Source organism: Narcine bancroftii, chromosome 5, assembly GCF_036971445.1.
Source record: "Narcine bancroftii isolate sNarBan1 chromosome 5, sNarBan1.hap1, whole genome shotgun sequence".
NCBI classification, from domain to species: domain Eukaryota; kingdom Metazoa; phylum Chordata; class Chondrichthyes; order Torpediniformes; family Narcinidae; genus Narcine; species Narcine bancroftii.
This window is the reverse complement of record NC_091473.1, coordinates 151,410,621-151,430,519: the sequence shown is the minus strand read 5'-3', so window position 1 is coordinate 151,430,519 and position 19,899 is coordinate 151,410,621. Positions and strand designations below refer to the sequence as shown.

Genomic DNA, 19,899 nt, shown 5'->3' with positions numbered 1-19,899 from the left:
TGTGAGGAAGTTTTTCAAAGCTTGCAGAGGGATCTGGATCAGCTGGGAAATTGGGCCAGTAAATGGCTGATGGAATTTAATGCAGACAAGTGTGAGGTGTTGTACTTTGGAAGAGCAAATCAGGGTAGGACATACACAGTAAATGGTGGAGCATTGAGGAGTGTGGAGGAGCAAAGGGATCTGGGAATACATTGTTCCCTGAAGGCATATGGACAGGGTTGTAAAGAAAGCTTTTGGCATCTTATCTTTTATAAATCCAAGTATTGAGTATAGAAGTTGGATTGTTATGTTGAAGTTATTTAAGTCATTGGTGAGGCCACAGTTAGAATATTGTGTGCAGTTCTGGTTGCCCAGCAGCAGGAAAGATATCAATAAGATTGAAAGAGTGCTGAGAAGATGAGTTACCAGGTTAGGACTATATTCCTTGGAACGAAGAAGAATGAGGGGTGTAGACAGAGTAAATGTGAGTAAGATGTTTCCACTTAGATTGGGGGAGATAAATATGAGAGGCCATAGCTGTTTGTGATTTTGTCGACAACTGTGGGCATTGGCAAATTTGTAGATAGCATTGAAATTGTGTCTGGCCACACAGTCATGGGTGTATAATCAGGGATTAAGCAGTGGACTAAGCACCCATCCTTCCGGTGCGCCTGTGTTGATAATCAGTGAGGAGGAGACATTGTTTCCAAGTTGTACTGACTGTCATCTTCCAATGAGAAAGTCAAGGATCCAGTTGCAGAGAGGGGCACAAAGGCCTAGAGTTTGTAGCTTCTTGACTAGCACTGAGGGAATAATGGTATTGAAGACCGAGCTGTAGTCGATGAAGAGTTGCTGTAAGTATGAATTGCTGTTTTCGAGGTGATCCAGAGCTGAGTGGAGAGCCAGCGATATTGCATCTGCTGTGGAGTGATTGTGACGACAGGTGAATTGCAGTGAGTCCAGATCTTTACTTAGGTTTGCATTAATTATGGCCGTGACCTCCCTCTCAAAGCATTTCATCACAGTAGAAGTTAGTGCTACTGGGCGGTAGTCGTACAGCACAGTAACAGGCCAGTCCAGTCCAAAGGTCCATGTCGCCCAATTACACCAAATTAACCTACAACTCTGGTATGTTTTAAACAGTGGGAGGAAACCAGTGCACCTGGGATAATAATCCCAGGATATTATGGGAAGCGTACAGTGGTCCCAAGGACACCAGAACAGGCTAAGGCTTTTCAGTCCCTCCAGCCTGTTTTATAACCCGGCGAGATGGTAGCTGACACCACACAGGAAAAAAAACTCCAGAGGGTTGTTAACTCGGCCTGTGACATCACAGGCACCAGACTTCACTCCGACAAGGACGTCTACATGAAGTGGTGTCCTAAAAAAGCAGCCTCTATCCTCAAAGACCCTACCCAGGCCATGCCCTCTTCACTTTGCTACCATTGGGAAAAAGTACAGGAGCCTGAAGACGAGCACCCAGTGGCTCCTCCACCATCGGGTTCCTGAATGAACAAAGAACCCCAGACACTGCCTCACTTTGACTTTTTGTGCACTATTTTTATAAGATAATTTATATCAAGGTTTGCTCTGTGACGCTGCCACAAAACAACACATCTTTTAACTTGTTCATGACAATAAATTCTGATTCTGACCCTTTTTTCAGTCCCCTGTCTTATTGCAATCCATTGGTTAGATACTGGAGGAGAATTCCAACAATCTCTGTTTCCAAACTCCAGCCCATGGCATTCCTATAGGAACCATTTCCTCACAGCTGTCTTGATCGTTAGGGCCCCCGATCATACCTCTGTGCCCACACATGGAAAAGTCGAGCACTGAATTGGCTGCCAAGGTCCATGAACATCCTTGAGAGATGCAGGAGATCTGGCCCATCGCAGCCTAATCCAGTGATTAAGAGAGGCAGCAATGAGACAGGCCCTTCAGCCCACGGAGTCCATGCTAACCACAACATCACACCGACCTCACTCTATTCCCCGTCCTCCACATTCCCATAATCTCCCTCCAGATTCTCCACCTCACCCACACACTGGGGGGCATTTGGGAAGTGGGAGGAATCCTGAACCCCTGGTGCCTCACCGCCCCCAGAGACCCAAGTTTAGTTCTAACCTCTGGGACTGTGTGTGGAGTTTGCACATTTCCACTGTGAGCATGTGTGGGTCAGTGGGTTTATTGGCCCCAGTGTGTAGGTGAGGGGGAGGGGGGAGGATAAAGTGGGATCAGGGTAGGATTGGTGTAAATGGGTGGGTGATGGTAGGCAGGGCCTCTGTGGGCTGAAGGGCCTGTTTCTGGGCTGCGTGACTGAGCATCGGGTAGTTTGCCTCCCCAATCCGGTACTTACGCGAAACAATGCAGGGCTTTATACAGCTTATTGGGACAGAAGAGATGTTCTGTGTCTGCGAGGGTTCGTGCGTCTTTTCCAATAAATCCCAGATATCAATGTTCCCGTCTTCCTTCCCAATAATGAAGACTCCAGGCCTGGTGAGGGACCAGTGTCCTGTCGTACAGCGCTTGGCTGAGCATGCAGAGTGCAGGAGAGGCCCAAGCTGTCAATCAAACCAGATCATCCCATCATATCACACATGCCAGCAGTTCCCTCCACCAACACCCTCAAGGTCACATTTGTTATCATCTGTACATCTGCAACCAGATAAAACTAAACAGAGTTTCTCCACGGTTCACACACGAGGTACTTACAATCTCTCAAAGATGGTTTGAATCCGTACTTTCAATTTCAAATTCTGACCTGTTCCCGCACTTGCGATATGCGGATACGAGAGTAATATCGACGACCTTGTCACTTTAGCATCTCCAGCATCCAGCAATTAATTTTAGTTCATTGCTTCAAACATTCTTCATGCCCAGTGTGCTTTCAGCTGTTCACATTCATGGTTTTTTTCCCAGTGTGGATTAAGATAATTAAATTTTGAATATTAAAAATGGGAGGTGCGGTTTCCTTTTTCGATTTACGATGGGTTTGGTGGAAGGTGACCCCCCCATCACAAGTTGAGGAGCACCTATTCAGTGCTTCATAAGATATCAGAAATAGGAGCAGGAGTCGGCCATCTGGCCCGTCGAGCCTACTCCACCATTCAATGAGATCGTATCTGACCTGATGATCGGCTCATCTCTACCCACCTGCCTTTTCCCCATATTCCTTAATTCCCCGTCTACGTAAAAATTGACCCAATCTTAATTTTACATTTATAAATTTAAACCTACAATACGGTAACAGGCCATTTTGGTCCACGAGCCTGTTCCACTCAATTATACCCAAATGACCTACAACCCCACCCCGTATATTTTGAAGGGTGGGAGGAAACCGGAGCCCCCGGGTAAAAACCCACTCAGACACGGGGAGAACATACAAACTCTTTATGGACAGAGCAGGATTCGAACCCTGATCCTGATCACTGGCGCTGTAACCGTGTTGCGCTAACCCTGAAGCCTGAAGACCATCCCCTCTCGGTTCAAGAACAGTTTCTATCCAACAGCTGTCAGGCTCTTGAACCTCCCTGATTACACTGATCAGGGACTGTTCCGACACCACAAAAGGGCCGTCTGCATTGAACATTTGTCATCTATCTTATTCTCTTTCTAATTTATTTTAAGGTATAGTTTTTATACTCACGTGAATAGGGTGGTGAAGAAGGCTTTTAGTATGCTGGCCTTTATCAATCATTGCATGGAATATAGGAGTTGGGAGGTGATGTTGAGATTGTATAAGACGTTGGTGCGGCCTAATTTGGAGTTCTGTGTGCAGTTCTGGTCGCCTAATTATAGGAAGGATATAAACAGAGTGGAGAGAGTGCAGAGAAGGTTTACCAGAATGTTACCTGGGTTTAAGCATCTAGAGTATAGGGAGAGATTGGACAGATTAGGTCTTTATTCTTTGGAGCGTAGAAGGTTGAGAGGGGATTTGATAGAAGTATTTAAGATTATGAAAGGGATAGACAGAGTGGATGTGGATAGACTATTTCCGTTAAGAGGAGGAAAGATTAAAACAAGAGGACATGAGTTAAGAATTAAGGGGCAGAGGTTTAGAGGTAACATGAGGGGGAACTTCTTTACTCAGAGAGTGGTAGCTGTGTGGAATGATCTTCCGGGAGAAATAGTGGCGGCGGAGTCAATTGTATTATTTAAGAAAAGGTTGGACAGGTATATGGATGAGAAGAAGATGGAGGGTTATGGGCATTGTGCAGGGAGGTGGGACTAGAAAGGGGTGTTTGGTTCGGTGCGGACTAGAAGGGCCTAATGGCCTGTTTCCGTGCTGTAATTGTTATGTTTATAAACAATGTGTCTGTTCAGCAGCAGAACATTTTAAAATGACCACGGAGCAAATTTACATAAATGTAAGTTAGAACAGAAGTTAAACATATTGAAATGTTAAAATATTAAGACATATACAGTAAAGGTCCTCGGTTCACTATCCACATACGCTCTGGAAATTCAGGAGCCTGATGGCTGGGGGAAAAAATCTGTTGCCCAATCTGCATGTAAGGGGTCCGAGTGCTACGGTACCTCCTACCAGACGGCAGAAGGGAGAACAGTTTACGTGAAGGGTGTGTGGAGGAGTCCTTCACAATGTTTATTGCCTTTCACCTACATCGTGTGTTCTAGATGTTCGTCATGGTAGGAAGAAGCCCCTAATGATCTTTTCCGCTGACTTCACTCTCCTCTGCAGGGTCTTGCGGTCTGAGGTGGTCCAGCTTCCAAACCAGGCGGTGATGCAGTTCACAGGATGCTCTCGATACATCCTCTGTAGAATGTAGTGAGGATGGAGGGCGGGAGATGAATTTTCACAGCCTTCGCAGGAAGTAGAGACGCTGCTGGACTTTCTTTGCTCTGGAGCTGGTGTTAAGGGACCAGGAGATTCTCCACCAAGTGCACTCCAATGAACTTGATACTCTTGACGATCTCGATGGTCGAGCCATCAATTTAATGATGCAGCACGGTAAAAGCTGATTGCACCTCATGAAACCAGTGTCACCCAATTAACCTACTAACCACGTATGTTTCCAATGGAGGGAAGAAACTGGAGCCACAGGGAAAACCCACGCAGACACGGGGAGCGTGTACAAACTCCTTACACACAGCATCGGATTCGAACCCTGGTCATTGGTACTGAAATAAAAATTCTCTATCTGCTAAATAAGCAAGCAAGAATTTCAGTGCTCCATTACACTGCACAATGTGTATGACAATAAACTCATTATCGTTAGATCCAAATCAATATCTGATGACCTTTGGTTGGAGTGTGCTATAAGTGCGCGTGTGTGGGGTTTGAGTGACTGTGTGGATGTGAAGGGTGTCATGCAAATGTAAATAGGGTGCAGGTTGTCAGTGAAGAGGTGCTGATGCTCCCCAGGGACATGGTGAATGCTGTCAGGAGGTAGGACCCATGCATTCAGCAGTGTTTGAGGATTAAACCCTGGTGGGGTTGGCATAGCAGTTCATGCAATGCCTTTACAGCACCAGTGATCGAGACCTGGGTTCAAATCCCACGCTGTCCGTAGGGAGTTTGTACATTCTGCCCGTGCCTGAATGCATTTCCTCTGGGGGCTCCAGTTTCCTCCCACTGTTCAAAACGTACTGTGGATTGTAGGTCCATTGGGTGTAATTGGGCAGCATGGGTTACCGAGCTATATGTCTACATTTAAATTAAAAGTTCAAAGTTCACAGTTAAATTTATTGTCGGTGAACGTACATGACATCACATACAACCCTGAGATTCTTTTTCCTCAAGGCCAGGCTGAGCAAATCTATAGATCGGTAACTGTAAACATTAGGAACTGTCAACTGTAAACAAACTGGGCAAATGCAGATATAAATATACAGCAATAAATGATGAACACAAGTCCTAAATGAGTCTCTCAATGAGTATAGCGATCCCCTATCGTGTAGACCGTAGTGGTTAGCACAACGCTGTTACAGTGCCAGTGACTCGGGCCAGGGTTCGGATCACATATTGTTTGTAAGAAGTTTGTATGTTCTCTCCGTGGATTTTCCATGGGGACTCTAGTTTCCTCCCACAGTTCAAAATGTACCGGGAGTGTAGGTTAATTGGGAGGCAAAGACTCATGGGGCGGAAGAGCATGGTAACATGCTAAAGGGGTCCCAGCTCTGCCTGCCTGTTTGTGGGTTTTGTGAAGCAATCTATGCTGCCGGCCAACAAAGGCAAGACCCCCTCAACTCTTCCTCTGGTATATAGACGACCACATTGGGATGGCCACATGTACCTGCAATGAGCTTGTCAACTTCATCCAATTTTCATCCAACTTCCACCCTGATCTCAAATTCACCTGCCCCATCTCTGATATCACTCTCCCCTTCCTGGATCTCTCTGTCTCTATCTTCGGAGACAAGCTATCCACTGACATATACTACGAACCCTCCAACTCCCACACTGCAATTCCTCACATCCTGTCCCCAGCAAGGACTCCACCCCCCTTCTCTCAATTTCTCTGTCTCCACCGCATATGCTCCCAAGATGAGGTCTTCCAGTCCAGAGTTTCTGAAATGTCTGCCTTCTTCCACAAACGTGGCTTCCCCTCCACCACTATTAACTCAGCCCTCACCCACTTCTCCTCCATTTCCCACTCATCTGCCCTGGCCCCCTCTGCCCCCACCTACCACCCCACCAGCTTTTGCATGCAACACATCCGCTGGAATTTCCAGTACTTACTACAGGATCCCACCACCAGGCACATCTTCCCCTCTCCTCTCTCGGCCTTCCACAGGGACTCCTCTCTCCATAATTCCCTTGTGCACTCATCCCTCCCCACCTATCACACCCCCTGTGCCCGCAGGAGGTGCCATACCTCCTCCCTCACCACGGTCTGGGGCCCGGAACAGGCCTTTCAAGTGAAGCAACACTTCAGGACTGATTTACTGCATCCAATGCACCCTTTGTGGCCTTCTATTCAGCGAAGAGACTGGTTGCAGACCGGGAGATTGCTTCGCTCAGCACCTCCTCTCTGTCCGCAACCATAGTGGCCTCCCAGTGGCCAATTACTTCGGTTCAGGGTCACACTCCCGCACTCACACGTCTGTCCATGGCTATATGTCTAAATTAAATTGAATTAAAACTTAAATAAATTTTTTAAAAAGAGTCTGAGAATTGAGTGGTAGTAACTATCAGGAGCTGAAGGGTGGGTGAGAAAATGAGATTTTTGGGCGGGTAGAGAATGTTTCAGTTTGGCTTTGGGTCAGTGGGAGGCTGAATTCACAATTACTCACAGTAGCACCTTCTCTCCAAATTGCAATTGTCCATCCTCCCACAGTCAGGATGATATTGTGAAAGAATGGTGACCTCTGCATCGTGTTCACAGGCCCATCGTGAACGAGGTAACAGTGGGTGGGTTTTGGAGCTGCAACAGGAACACGCATATGGCATCAGGAAAGAGAAAATAGACGGCTGCTCGGCCCCTCAATCCTGTCCCACCATTCACTCTGATCACGGCTGATCTGTCCCAGACCTCTTTTGTGTTAGTAGACCAGTCACCACATCCCTCCTCTTTAAATCCCCCAGTGATCCAGTCTCCACACCCCTCCTCTTTAAATCCCCCAGTGATCCAGACTCCACACCCCTCCTCTTTAAATCCCCAGTAATCCAGTCTCCACACTCCTCCTCTTTAAACCTCGTGATCCAGTCTCCACACCCCCCTCTTTAAATCTCCAGTGATCCAGTCTCCACACCCCTCTCTAAATCCCCAGTGATCCAGTCTCCACACCCTCCTCTTTAAACCCCCAGTGATCCAGTCTCCACACCCCTCCTCTTTAAACCCCCAGTGATCCAGTCTCTGCAGCCCTCCTCTCTAAACCCCCAGTGATCCAGTCTCCGCACCCCTCCTCTTTAAACCCCCAGTGATCCAGTCTCCACACCCCTCCTCTTTAAACCCCCAGTGATCCAGTCTCCACACCCCTCCTCTTTAAACCCCCAGTGATCCAGTCTCCACACCCCTCCTCTCTAAACCCCCAGTGATCTAGTCTCCGCACCCCTCCTCTCTAAACCCCCAGTGATCCAGTCTCCACACCCCTCCTATTTAAACCCCCAGTGATCCAGTCTCCACACCCCTCCTATTTAAACCCCCAGTGATCCAGTCTCCACACCCCTCCTCTCTAAACCCCCGTGATCCAGTCTCCGCACCCCTCCTATTTAAACCCCCAGTGATCCAGTCTCCACACCCCTCCTATTAAACCCCCAGTGATCCTGTCTCCACACCCCTCCTCTTTAAACCCCCAGTGATCCAGTCTCCACACCCCTCCTCTCTAAACCCCCAGTGATCCAGTCTCCTCACCCCTCCTCTTTAAACCCCAAGTAATCCAGTCTCCACACCCCTCCTCTTTAAACCCCCAGTGATCCAGTCCCTACACCCCTCCTCTTTAAACCCCCAGTGATCCAGTCCCTACACCCCTCCTCTTTAAACCCCCAGTGATCCAGTCCCTACACCCCTCCTCTTTAAACCCCCAGTGATCCAGTCTCCACACCCCTCCTCTCTAAACCCTCAGTGATCCAGTCTCCTCACCCCTCCTCTCTAAACCCCCAGTGATCCAGTCTCTGCACCCCTCCTCTTTAACCCCCAAGTAATCCAGTCTCCACACCCCTCCTCTTTAAACCCCCAGTGATCCAGTCCCTACACCCCTCCTCTTTAAACCCTCAGTGATCCAGTCCCTACACCCCTCCTCTTTAAACCCCCAGTGATCCAGTCTCCTCACCCCTCCTCTTTAACCCCCAAGTAATCCAGTCTCCACACCCCTCCTCTTTAAACCCCCAGTGATCCAGTCCCTACACCCCTCCTCTTTAAACCCCCAGTGATCCAGTCCCTACACCCCTCCTCTTTAAACCCCCAGTGATCCAGTCTCTGCACCCCTCTTCTTTAAACCCCCAGTGATCCAGTCTCTGCACCCCTCCTCTTTAAACCCCCAGTGATCCAGTCCCTACACCCCTCCTATTTAAACCCCCAGTGATCCAGTCTCTGCACCCCTCTTCTTTAAACCCCCAGTGATCCAGTCTCTGCACCCCTCTTCTTTAAACCCCCAGTGATCCAGTCTCTGCACCCCTCTTCTTTAAACCCCCAGTGATCCAGTCTCTGCACCCCTCCTCTTTAAACCCCCACTGATCCAGTCTCCACACCCCTCCTCTCTAAACCCCAAAACTCTGCTCCTTAAATTCTCCAGCTGATTTATATCGTGTTGTGCCCTTGAACAATCGTTCCCACTCTCCCCAACTCCATGATGCCGTATTGTTGCTCCCCCAGAGTCGTGGTTAAAAGTGCTGGACGGTAAATTTGCAGGTGTAGAACCTTTAGCAGTGTCCAAAGCAGGAGATGGTCTTGCAGGATTAATGAAAAAATCCCTTCCTGTGGTCCTGAAGAAGTATCTTAGTCTTTGGGAAGACCTCACGTGAAGGATAGTGAGCAGTTTGAAGCTCCTCATTTAAGAAAGGATGTGCTGACGTTGGCGAGGGTCCAGAGGAGAATTACTAAGATAATTCTGGGAATGGAAGGGTTTTCACATGAGGAGCGTTTGACGGCTCTTGTCTTGTACTTGCTGGAATTTAGGAGAAATGGGGGGAGGGGCAGGAAAGCTCATTGAAACATTTCCATACCCCCACCACTCTCTGTGTGAAGAAGTTCCCCCTAAACATTTCCCCTTTCACTCTTAATCCATGTCCTCTGGTTTGTATCTCACCCACCCTCAGTGGAAAAAGTCGACCTACATTTACTCAGTCGACCCCCTCATAATTTTAAATACCTCAATCAAATCTCCCCTCATTCTTCTAAGCTCCAGGGAATAAAGTCCGTAGCTGTTTAACCTTTTCCTGTAACTCAGTTCCTGGAACCCTGGCAACATCCTAGTCAATCTCCTCTGCACTCTTTCTATCTTATTGATATCCATCCTGTCGTTTTGCAACGAGAACTGCATACAATCCTCCAAATTTGGCCTCACCCATGGACCCTCCAGCACCATAAAGGTGCCATGTGCTCTTGATCTCCCTCTTTTGCCATCTTCGAGGGACTACCCTGCCTCACTCCAGGCTGAGGACCGTGGAACAGCGCTGGAGCAACTGTTGGTGAGCTGTGCATGAAATAGAGTTGGGCCGGTTGATTATTGTTCCTAAGTAGCATAGACTGATGCCTGCACAGCATCAAGGGATGGTAGGCATCGTATTGACTTTTCCCTTGGTTGTTTGTGTGTGTATGCAGTTTGTTCCCACGGTGGCTATTAATTGCCTGGGTGTGTTTAATTGCTCACCAACTTTTTCCCACGATCACGAATAAACTGTATGTGTTTCCCAGCTGCTACCTTTCTCCCATGGCTGCTGTAAGTGTGCGTGCTTGCGTTGCATCTGTTAACATTTCCCAAACTTGCCTTCTGTAAATAAAATCCTTCCCTACCAAAACTGTGTCCAGAGTCCTTGCCTTTGAGACCTCCCAAACCTGTTTGCTCACTCACAAAAGGAGGGCTTAGATTTTTTCTGGTCGGTATAAATAGGTCAGCACAATATTGCGGGCCAAAGGGCCCGTACTGTTCAATGTTTGATGTGAAAGACATCCCAAGGGTAACCTGGATTTCTGTCGCAGTTTCACCTTCTCAGTGTTTCATGGGCACAGTAGCAAGCTGGTGAACTTGGTGGATCAACAGCTGGAACTCTGGATTATTTCTCTGGAGATACAAGATTAAATCCCAACACAGCACAGGGGAACTTAAATTCAGGTCCTTCAACAAGGTTTAAAACAAATGGTCTAATCACTTTAATTGTTCCGATGGTGACAGTGAACTCAATAACGATCTAACAGCCATGCCGTTGTGAAAACCTGGTCCAACTTCAAGGAAGAATTCTGCCACCCTCCGATCTGTAACAGGGTCTGTGCGTGACCAGAGGTCCATCATCTATGTTATTGATCCATGATGGGGCAAGTAGGGATGGAGAATAAACGCCGACATGCACACACTTTGCTGCAAATAAGTAATCTGAAGACCAGTGGTTGCCGTTTCAATGCCAGGAAACTCACCACCTAAATGGAGACAAAACTACTTCCCGGCATGTCCGTTGGAGCGTCAGAAATGGTTTACTTACTGGTCATTTTTCCCGTGTCCATGTCTTTCTCCACTTGCCAGTTGACATAAATAATTTCTCCATCCTGGACGAAAAGAGTGAAGATCAATGAAACAACATGGAACACAGGACGCAACACGTAGACCGTAGAACAGTGAACACAGAACAGGGAGTGTAGAAACAGCGGGGCACGGAACAGGGAACAGCACATGATCAGGTCCCTTTGGGCATCGTGTCAGCACCAAACATTATGCCCAAAACACTCCAAAACTCTGCTGCTTGCACCCCATCTATACCCCTCCATCCCCTGGGTCAAAGCTCAGGCAACAGAAGAATTATAACCTTCCAACTCAGCACTCAGCTCAACCTCTACAGATGCATTTTCTGATCCGTTACTGGTCTCTTTCCCCCAACATCACTGTCCCTTTTTGTTTGTCATCTTCCCTCCCGTTGTCAAACCCACGTCCTCTATGGACCTGTCAGAACGTTGTTTGCTTGAACTTGGATTGTAAAATAACACTTATGAGGCAAGTTAGCAGAGCTGGGACTTTTCTCTTTGGAACGTAGAAGAATGAGAGGTGAACTAATAGAGGTCTATGAGATTCTGAGAGGCATAGATCAGGTGGACAGTCAACGTGCCTGGAATACCTTGCCAGGGCTGGTGGTGAAAGCTGAAACATTAGGGTCATTTAAGAGACTTTTAGACAGTTACATGGATGGAAGAAAAATAGAGGGTTACGGGGTAGGGAGGGGTTAGCACTTTTTTTTAAAGGGATATATGGGTTGGCACAACACTGAAGGCCTAAAGGCCTGTTCTGTGCTGTCAAATTTTATGTTCTACTTTGTGAATAGGAAGAGCAGACTGCTTCCATGAGAAATGAGGGACACAGTTTCCCCAGAGTCATAGAGTTCGCTGCAGAGCCCCCCCCCCCCCCCCCCCTACACCAACTAGAGATCAACATCCAAGCTGACCGACCTGCGCAGCACTGAGGGAGGTGATGGCTTTGTGACAGGCCAGTCACTGAGCTACTTTCACCCCAGGGGGAGCAGAGCATCCACCCCGGGACCAACGCTGACAGAGTCACACATCACAGAAGCATGTCTTTTGGTCTAATCCGCCCTTGGGCACTGCTCCCATTTACTCACACGATGCCAATACCCTTCTCTGCCTTGCCTATTCAGGTCGCTGTCTAAACATCTCGTTCATCAATTCCACCACCTCCCGACAGCAACCGGGATGGCCATTGGGGACAGAACACGTGTTCCACTAAACGCAAACTAAACACAAGTAAAAGCACGGAAGTCTGCAGACTCCATGGTGGAAGTAAAAACACAAAATGCTGGAGAAACTCAGCAGGCCAAACAGGGCCTTTATGTAGCAAATGTGAAGATACAGAACCAACGTTTCGGGCTTGACCCCATCATCAAGGTCTGGAAAAATGTCAGCAGGCATCCGAACAAAATGGTGGGGGTGGGAAGAGCTGGAGGAAGAGCACAGTCCCACAGGCCAGAGGTAATAGGTAAGTAAGGGAGCAGGGGCCACAGCAGTAAACAGGGGGAGGGGGGATGGGTCTGTGAATGGAGAGGCAAGGGGGTGGAGAGCTGGAGGAAAGAAGAAAGGGAAGGGAGGGAGAACGGGGAGTGGTCCAGCAGAAATCTGAGGTCGATGTTAATGCCATATGGTTGGAGAGGGCCCAGACAGAAAATCAGGTGTTGTTCCTCCAATCTAAAGGTGGTCTTGGTGGGATAGTGCACGAGGCCATGGACAGACATGGGATACAAGAGTGGGGCACAGAACTGAAATGGGTGTCCACTGGGAGATCCCTGTCACTGATGCAGACAGAGCGAAGAAATCAAATACAGTCTGCTGGAGAAACTCAGCAGATCGAATGGGCGGCACTTTGAGCCGACACTCCTCAACAGGACAGAGGAATGTTCGGAAGCAGCGGGAAGGGGACAGGGTGAGAGAGCTGAGGCAGGGGCCCCACACGGGATTGGGTTGGGGCACATGGGGCAAGAGGCAGAGGGGTGGCAGATGCCATGCACGGGGAGCGGGAGACCAAATTAAACCAAGGGGTGAGATGGAGGAGGATGAGTCAGTAGGGGGGGCAACAGGCCACCTCTGGAGCACTAAGTGCAGTGGACGAGGCAGTAGGGGCTGCATGTGAACCTCTGCACCATTCCAAAATCTGCCCGAAATGTCTTTGCTAAATAAAGTACACTGTTTGACTCGCAGGGTTTCTCCAGCATTGTGTTTCTACTCCAAAATCTGCCTGCTGATCTGCTCCTCGGAGTCCTGAGGGCTATTTGGGGGCCTGTAGATGACTCCCAGCACAGTGATGCTATTTCTATTTCCTGCCTGTCCTTTCTCACCAACTCAGAGCACATAGCATCATGCTTTTGCCCTTCTGCCCTATTCTCTCTCCTCACATTCTGGTTCCCACCCCTCTACAAAACTAGTTTAAACCCTCCCCAACAGCTCCAGCAAACCTGCCCACCAGGATATTGGTTCCCCCTCCAGATTAGGTGCAGCCCGTCCTTTTTGTACAGGTCAGACCTTCCCCAGAAGAGGTCTCAATGATCCAAAAATCTGTCCCCTTCCCCCTGCACCAACTCTTCAGCCACACATTCATCTGCCACAACCTCCTGTTCCCATCCAGGCAGCAATCCTGAGACTGAGGTCCTGCTTTACAGCTTCCTTACTCCCTATATTCCCTCTTCAGAACCTCATCACTACTCCTTTCTATGTCATTGGTACCAACATAGATCACGACATCTAGCTACTCATCCTCCTGCTTGAGAATGCTGTGGACTCGATCTGTGATGTCTTTGACCCTGGCATCTGGGAGGCAACATACCAGCCAGGACCTCCTACCTGCTCCCCTATCAAATCCCCAACCACCAACGCTCACTTCTTCTCCCCCCTTCCCTACTGAGCTGAGGGGCCATCTCTGTGCCAGAGACCTGACCACCATGACTTGGTCCTGGCAGATCATCAGTATACCTACTGTTGAGGGGAATGGCCACAGGGGTGCTCCGAAAGGAAGGCTCTGAATTGAATGTGGATGCTGCTATAGAAATGATACCTTTTCACCAGAATGATTGTTTAATACACCACATGTTTCAAAACAATGGTTTGAGGTCAGATTAGGCAACTTACTTCGGTACCAATGAAGAGAGATGTGCTGATGTCCGTAAGGATGGTGGGAATCCTGGTGGAAGGAACATCCTTGGCGCTGTATTCTGTGTTTTCTCCCTTTCCCTTAAGGAGGTGCAGTTGGGCTTTTTCTGCAGGAAGGAGAGCGAGCGGTTATTTTGTAATTTACCAAGCTTTCCTTGAAAGGCACAAGTAATTCACATGGTTTTACCCAAACTGTCCTCCCAAGTGAATGACGACAGGGATCTCCCAATGGCCGCCCATTTCAATTCCGCGCCCCTCTACCACACTGACGTGTCAGTCCACGGCCTCATGCACTGTCAAACCGAGGCCACCCACAAATTGGAGGAGCAACACCCGATATTCCGCCTGGGTGCTCTCCAACCAGATAACGTTAACGTCGACTTCTCCGCCTTCCGTTCAACCACACCCTGTCCTCCCTCTCTTCCTCATCCCTCTATCTCTGTTCCTCCAGCTCTCCTCCCTCTTCCCTCTCCAATCACAGAGCCATTCTCTCACCCTATCACTTCTCAGCTACTTTCTCTTGTACCCTCCCTCCCATCTCCACCCATGACCTCCTGCCTGTGGGCCTCTCCCCTTCCCCCCATTTAATTCAGGCACCTGCCTGCTTTAGCTCATAACGGGATGAGGGGCTCAGGCCTGCAATGTTGGTTATGTGCCTTCATCGTTGTTACATAAAGAACGCCACTAGGTTTCTCTAGCATTTTTATGGAAACAACAATCACAGGACCAGCAGACATTTTTGTTTAAGTGGCTGTCACGAATGTCCTTTTAAATAAAGAGACTCACTCAAAATTCCAAATTCGACACAACTGTGTCGGAGACTATACTGTGAACAGGAGTGTGTTGCTCAGTCTCTTAAGTTGGCTGTGTCATGGTTGTGCAATGGTTTAAATTTAGACGTACAGCTCGGTAACAGGCCCTTCCGGCCCACAAGCCTGTGCTTCCCAATTGCACCCAATCTACCTCCAACCTCTGGTACGTTTTGAAGGGTGGGAGTAAACTGGAGCATGCTGTGAAAACCCACGCAGACTCGGGGAGAACAGACAAACTCCTTACAGACAGGGCGGGATTCGAACCCAGTCGCTGGCTAACCACTACACCAACCCACGTTGTTGCATAAAGACTGCAGGTGTTGGAGTCTCAAGTGCGCAAAGAGGAGCTGAAGGTCTGAAAAGCAAACGTGGAGTTACTGTTTCTGGAAATGTCAGAGGCCATCATCATGGAAAAATGTTGGCAGGCATCCGAACAAAATGGTGGGGGTGGGAAGAGCATGGTCCCATAGGCCAGAGGTAATAGGTGGATAAGGGAGCAGGGGACACAGCAGTAAACAGGGGGAGGGGGATGGGTCTGTGAATGGAGAGGCAAGGGGGTGGAGAGCTGGAGGAAAGAAGAAAGGAAAGGACAGGGAGTGGTCCAGAAGAAATCTGAGGTCAATGTTAATGCCATATGGTTGGAGAGGGCCCAGACAGAAAATCAGGTATTGTTCCTCCAATCTAAAGGTGGCCTTGGTGGGATAGTGCACGAGGCCATGGACAGACATGGGATACAGGAGTGGGGCACAGAACTGAAATGGTACCTGCAATACGTCTAAATTTAAAATGTCCTGATGCACGATCAATTACACAAAAATGGAAATTGCCAAAACTAAAGGCTTTTATTTGCAAGAAATGGACAGCATCCCTGTGTTGGTTGTTCATAATGACCCAGACTCGAACTGGGGGCCAGGCTTGTGGCAAGACAGGCTTTATGGGGGAGAAGCTACGAGCAATTTTTTCCCCCATGACAACAGTATGTTCACACTGAATGCTTGTGCAAATGTAAACTTGAAATTGTTTCAAGATCATTTTGGCACAGCCTCTCTCTCATGGCTAATAAAACTTTATTGGCATATTGGAACATCATGCAGGGATGATTCTACAAAGTAATGTATTGCGTTAAGTTTTTACTCTATACTTTGAATGACTTTGTTCGGTTTGTGTGTACATTAATTTCATTTGCGCACTGGTTGTAAAATGAGTGCGCACACTATTTTGTAACCAGTGGACCTGAGGGGCACTCTTGTCACCCAGAGGGGAATATGGAATGAGCCTGCTGGAGGAGGTGGTGGAGACAATGTAGCATTGAGAGAGACCGATACATGGACAGAAAACGTTAAGGGGGATATGGGCAGGTAAACTGGACTAGTTGGGTCAGGTGGGGCAGAAGGGCCCGGTTTCATGTTATGGAATTCTTTCTGTGTTCCTTGTGTTGAAATGTACTTGGTCTTCTCAGGTGGTGGGAGATTTAACCCTTACCATTGACCCTGTCGGTGCATTTCTCCCTCATGCTCATTCTCATTGGGCTGTACTCCCCACTGGCTTCAATCTTCGGTAATGTCACCTATGGGAGATGCGAGGAGAGAAGACATAATCAGAGAATCGTAGAATGGTGAGCATTGAAAGGCCATTCAGCCCAATGTGCATTACTCAACTAGCCCATTCTATTCCTGCCCGTTGGACTCCCAGGAACCTTATTTTGAAAGTTCTTGTAGAATCTGCTTCCACTGTTCTTTCAAGCAGAGTTTTTTTTTCATTTTAATTATTTTTTAAAATGCAGACACACAATATGATAACAAGCAATCCCGACCCATGAGTCTGTGTTGCCCAAATACCCCAATTAACCTATTACCGTCGCACAATTTTGAAGGGTGGGAGGAAATCGCAGGCACAAGAGAAAATACAAACTCCTTATAGACAGTGCGGGATTCGAACCCCGGTCCCAAACGCTGGTGCTGTAACAGTGTTGCACTAACTGCTATGCCTAACCGCGCTGTACATGTACTGACAATAACCACAACAGCAGTGCGAGTATAAGACAGCTTTAATAAACTAATATGTACACGAAGAAGTCTTGTCTCTGCAAGACCAACCTGGAAGGCTAGACTGTCGCTCTGGACTGCTTTATAGACAAGGTCACCGGGATGCCCCCTGGTGACCTAGTGGTGTAATTACATATAACCACAGTACAGTCCCCAGCTATCCCCTAGATCACCTTAAATACATGACCTCTGACTTCATTTGTGAAGTTAGAACAAAACTCAAGGCAGCATGGTTGGCGTAGCGGTTAGCGCAACGCGGTAACGGTGTCAGCGATTGGGACCAGGGTTTGAATCCAGCGCTGTCTGTAAGGAGTTTGTGCATTCTCCCAGTATCTGTGTGGGTTTTCCCCTGAGGGCTCCGGTTTCCTCCCACCTTTCAAAAACATACATACCAGAGGTGTAGGTGCAATTGGGTGGCACAGACACGTGGGATGAAATGGACGGTCACTTTGCTGTACGCCCAAATTATATTGAATGAAAACTTTTTCTTCTAAATTTTTTTATTTTTCATACTATGAACCATACCAAAATACATACAGACACATTTCTCTTGAATATAGTCATTTTTTCCCCTTTTTCCCCCCTCCCTCACTCCCCCATTCATTCAACGTTCAATCTATATGATACATTAAACCCGTTAAACAATGTCCTCACACAATGAAAATAAACAAGAAATTTGTGTCATCTACTTTTACACACTGGATCAGTTCATTTTGTCTTCTTCTCCTTCTGTCACTTTAGGGGGTGGAGGTCCGCAGTAGGACTTCTCTGTTATGTTCCATGTACGGTTCCCAAATTTGTTCAAATAATGTGATGTTATTTCTTAAATTACATGTTATTTTTTCCAATGGAATACATTTATTCATTTCTATGTACCATTGCTGTATTCTCAGGTTGTCTTCTGATTTCCAGGTTGACATTATACATTTTTTGGCTACAGTTAAGGCTATCGTAATAAATCTTTTTTGCGCTTCATCCAGTTTGAGGCCTAATTCTTTACTTTTTATATTACTTAGAAGAAAGATCTCTGGGTTTTTTGGTATGTTGCTTTTTGTGATTTTATTTAATACCTGGTTTAGATCTTCCCAAAACATTTCCACTTTATCACATGCCCAAATTGCATGTACTGTTGTTCCGATATAACCACTTACAACACAGAACAGGCCAGTTCGGCCCTACTAGTCCATGTCGTAACAAATCCCCACCCTCCTAGTCCCACTGACCAGCACCCCTCCAATCCTCTCCCCTCCATGTAATTATCCAGTCTTAAATGTAAATAACATCCTTGCTTCAACCACCTCCGCCGGAAGCTTATTCCACATCCCAACCACCCTTTGCGTGAAGCAATTTCCCATCATGTTCCCCTTATAATTTTCCCCCTTCAATCTCAAACCATGGCCTCTGGTTTGAATATCCCCCACTCTTAATTGAAAAAGCCTATCCATGTTGACTCCTTCTGTCCCTTTTAAAATCTTGAACACCTCCATCAAATCCCCCCTCAATTTTCTACGCTCCAGGGAAAAAATCCCCAGGCTGCTCAACCTTTCTCTGTAACTCAAACCCTGACATCCTGTCAACATTCTCGTGAACCTTCTCTGCACTCTCTCTATTTTCTTTATATCCTTCCTATAATTTGGTGACGAAAACTGTACATAGTACTACAAACTTGGTCTCACCAATGCCTTGTACAATTTCATCATAACCTCCCTACTCTTGAATTCAATACTCCGATTTATGAAGGCCAACATTCCAAATGCCTTCGTCACCACACCATCTACCTGAGTATCAGCCTTGAGGGTACTATTTACCATAACTCCTAAATCCCTTTGTTGCTCTGCACTCCTCAATTGTCTACCATTTAATGCATATGACCTATTTAGATTTGCCTTTCCAAAATGTAACACCTCACACTTATCTGTATTAAATTCCATCAGCCATTTCTCAGCCCACACCTCCAGCCTTCCTAAATCACCTTTTAATCTACGGTAATCTTTCTCACTGTCCACAACACCACCAATCTTTGTATCATCTGCAAACTTGCTTATCCAATTCTCCACCCCTACTTCCAGATCGTTAATCTATATAACAAACAATAGTGGACCCAGGGAGCTGGAGCAGGGCGGAATCCCTCAACAGCCCCTAAGGCTAGAGCTGGACGAGGTCCTCACCCTGGATGAGACATATAAGGCAATCGAACAACTGAAAAGTGGCAAAGCAGCAGGTATGGATGGAATCCCCCCAGAGGTCTGGAAGGCTGGCGGCAAAACTCTGCATGCCAAACTGCATGAGTTTTTCAAGCTTTGTTGGGACCAAGGAAAACTGCCTCAGGATCTTCGTGATGCCACCATCATCACCCTGTACAAAAACAAAGGCGAGAAATCAGACTGCTCAAACTACAGGGGAATCACGTTGCTCTCCATTGCAGGCAAAATCTTCGCTAGGATTCTACTAAATAGAATAATACCTAGTGTCGCCGAGAATATTCTCCCAGAATCACAGTGCGGCTTTCGCGCAAACAGAGGAACTACTGACATGGTCTTTGCCCTCAGACAGCTCCAAGAAAAGTGCAGAGAACAAAACAAAGGACTCTACATCACCTTTGTTGACCTCACCAAAGCCTTCGACACCGTGAGCAGGAAAGGGCTTTGGCAAATACTAGAGCGCATCGGATGTCCCCCAAAGTTCCTCAACATGATTATCCAACTGCACGAAAACCAACAAGGTCGGGTCAGATACAGCAATGAGCTCTCTGAACCCTTCTCCATTAACAATGGCGTGAAGCAAGGCTGTGTTCTCGCACCA

At 47.5% G+C, this 19,899-nt stretch overlaps 1 protein-coding gene across 1 annotated transcript in view; it reads right to left on the bottom strand.

The window, feature by feature from the left end:
- dnai3 (dynein axonemal intermediate chain 3) overlaps positions 1-19,899 on the bottom strand; it is an 87,392-nt gene that overhangs the window by 8,612 nt on the left and 58,881 nt on the right. The window contains exons 15-19 of the mRNA XM_069939394.1: positions 16,535-16,619; positions 14,220-14,347; positions 11,081-11,144; positions 7,237-7,367; positions 2,339-2,543 (exon numbers count right to left, since the gene is read on the bottom strand). Coding sequence (XP_069795495.1) covers positions 2,339-2,543; positions 7,237-7,367; positions 11,081-11,144; positions 14,220-14,347; positions 16,535-16,619 — 613 coding nt within the window. The remainder of the gene's footprint in view (positions 1-2,338; positions 2,544-7,236; positions 7,368-11,080; positions 11,145-14,219; positions 14,348-16,534; positions 16,620-19,899) is intronic.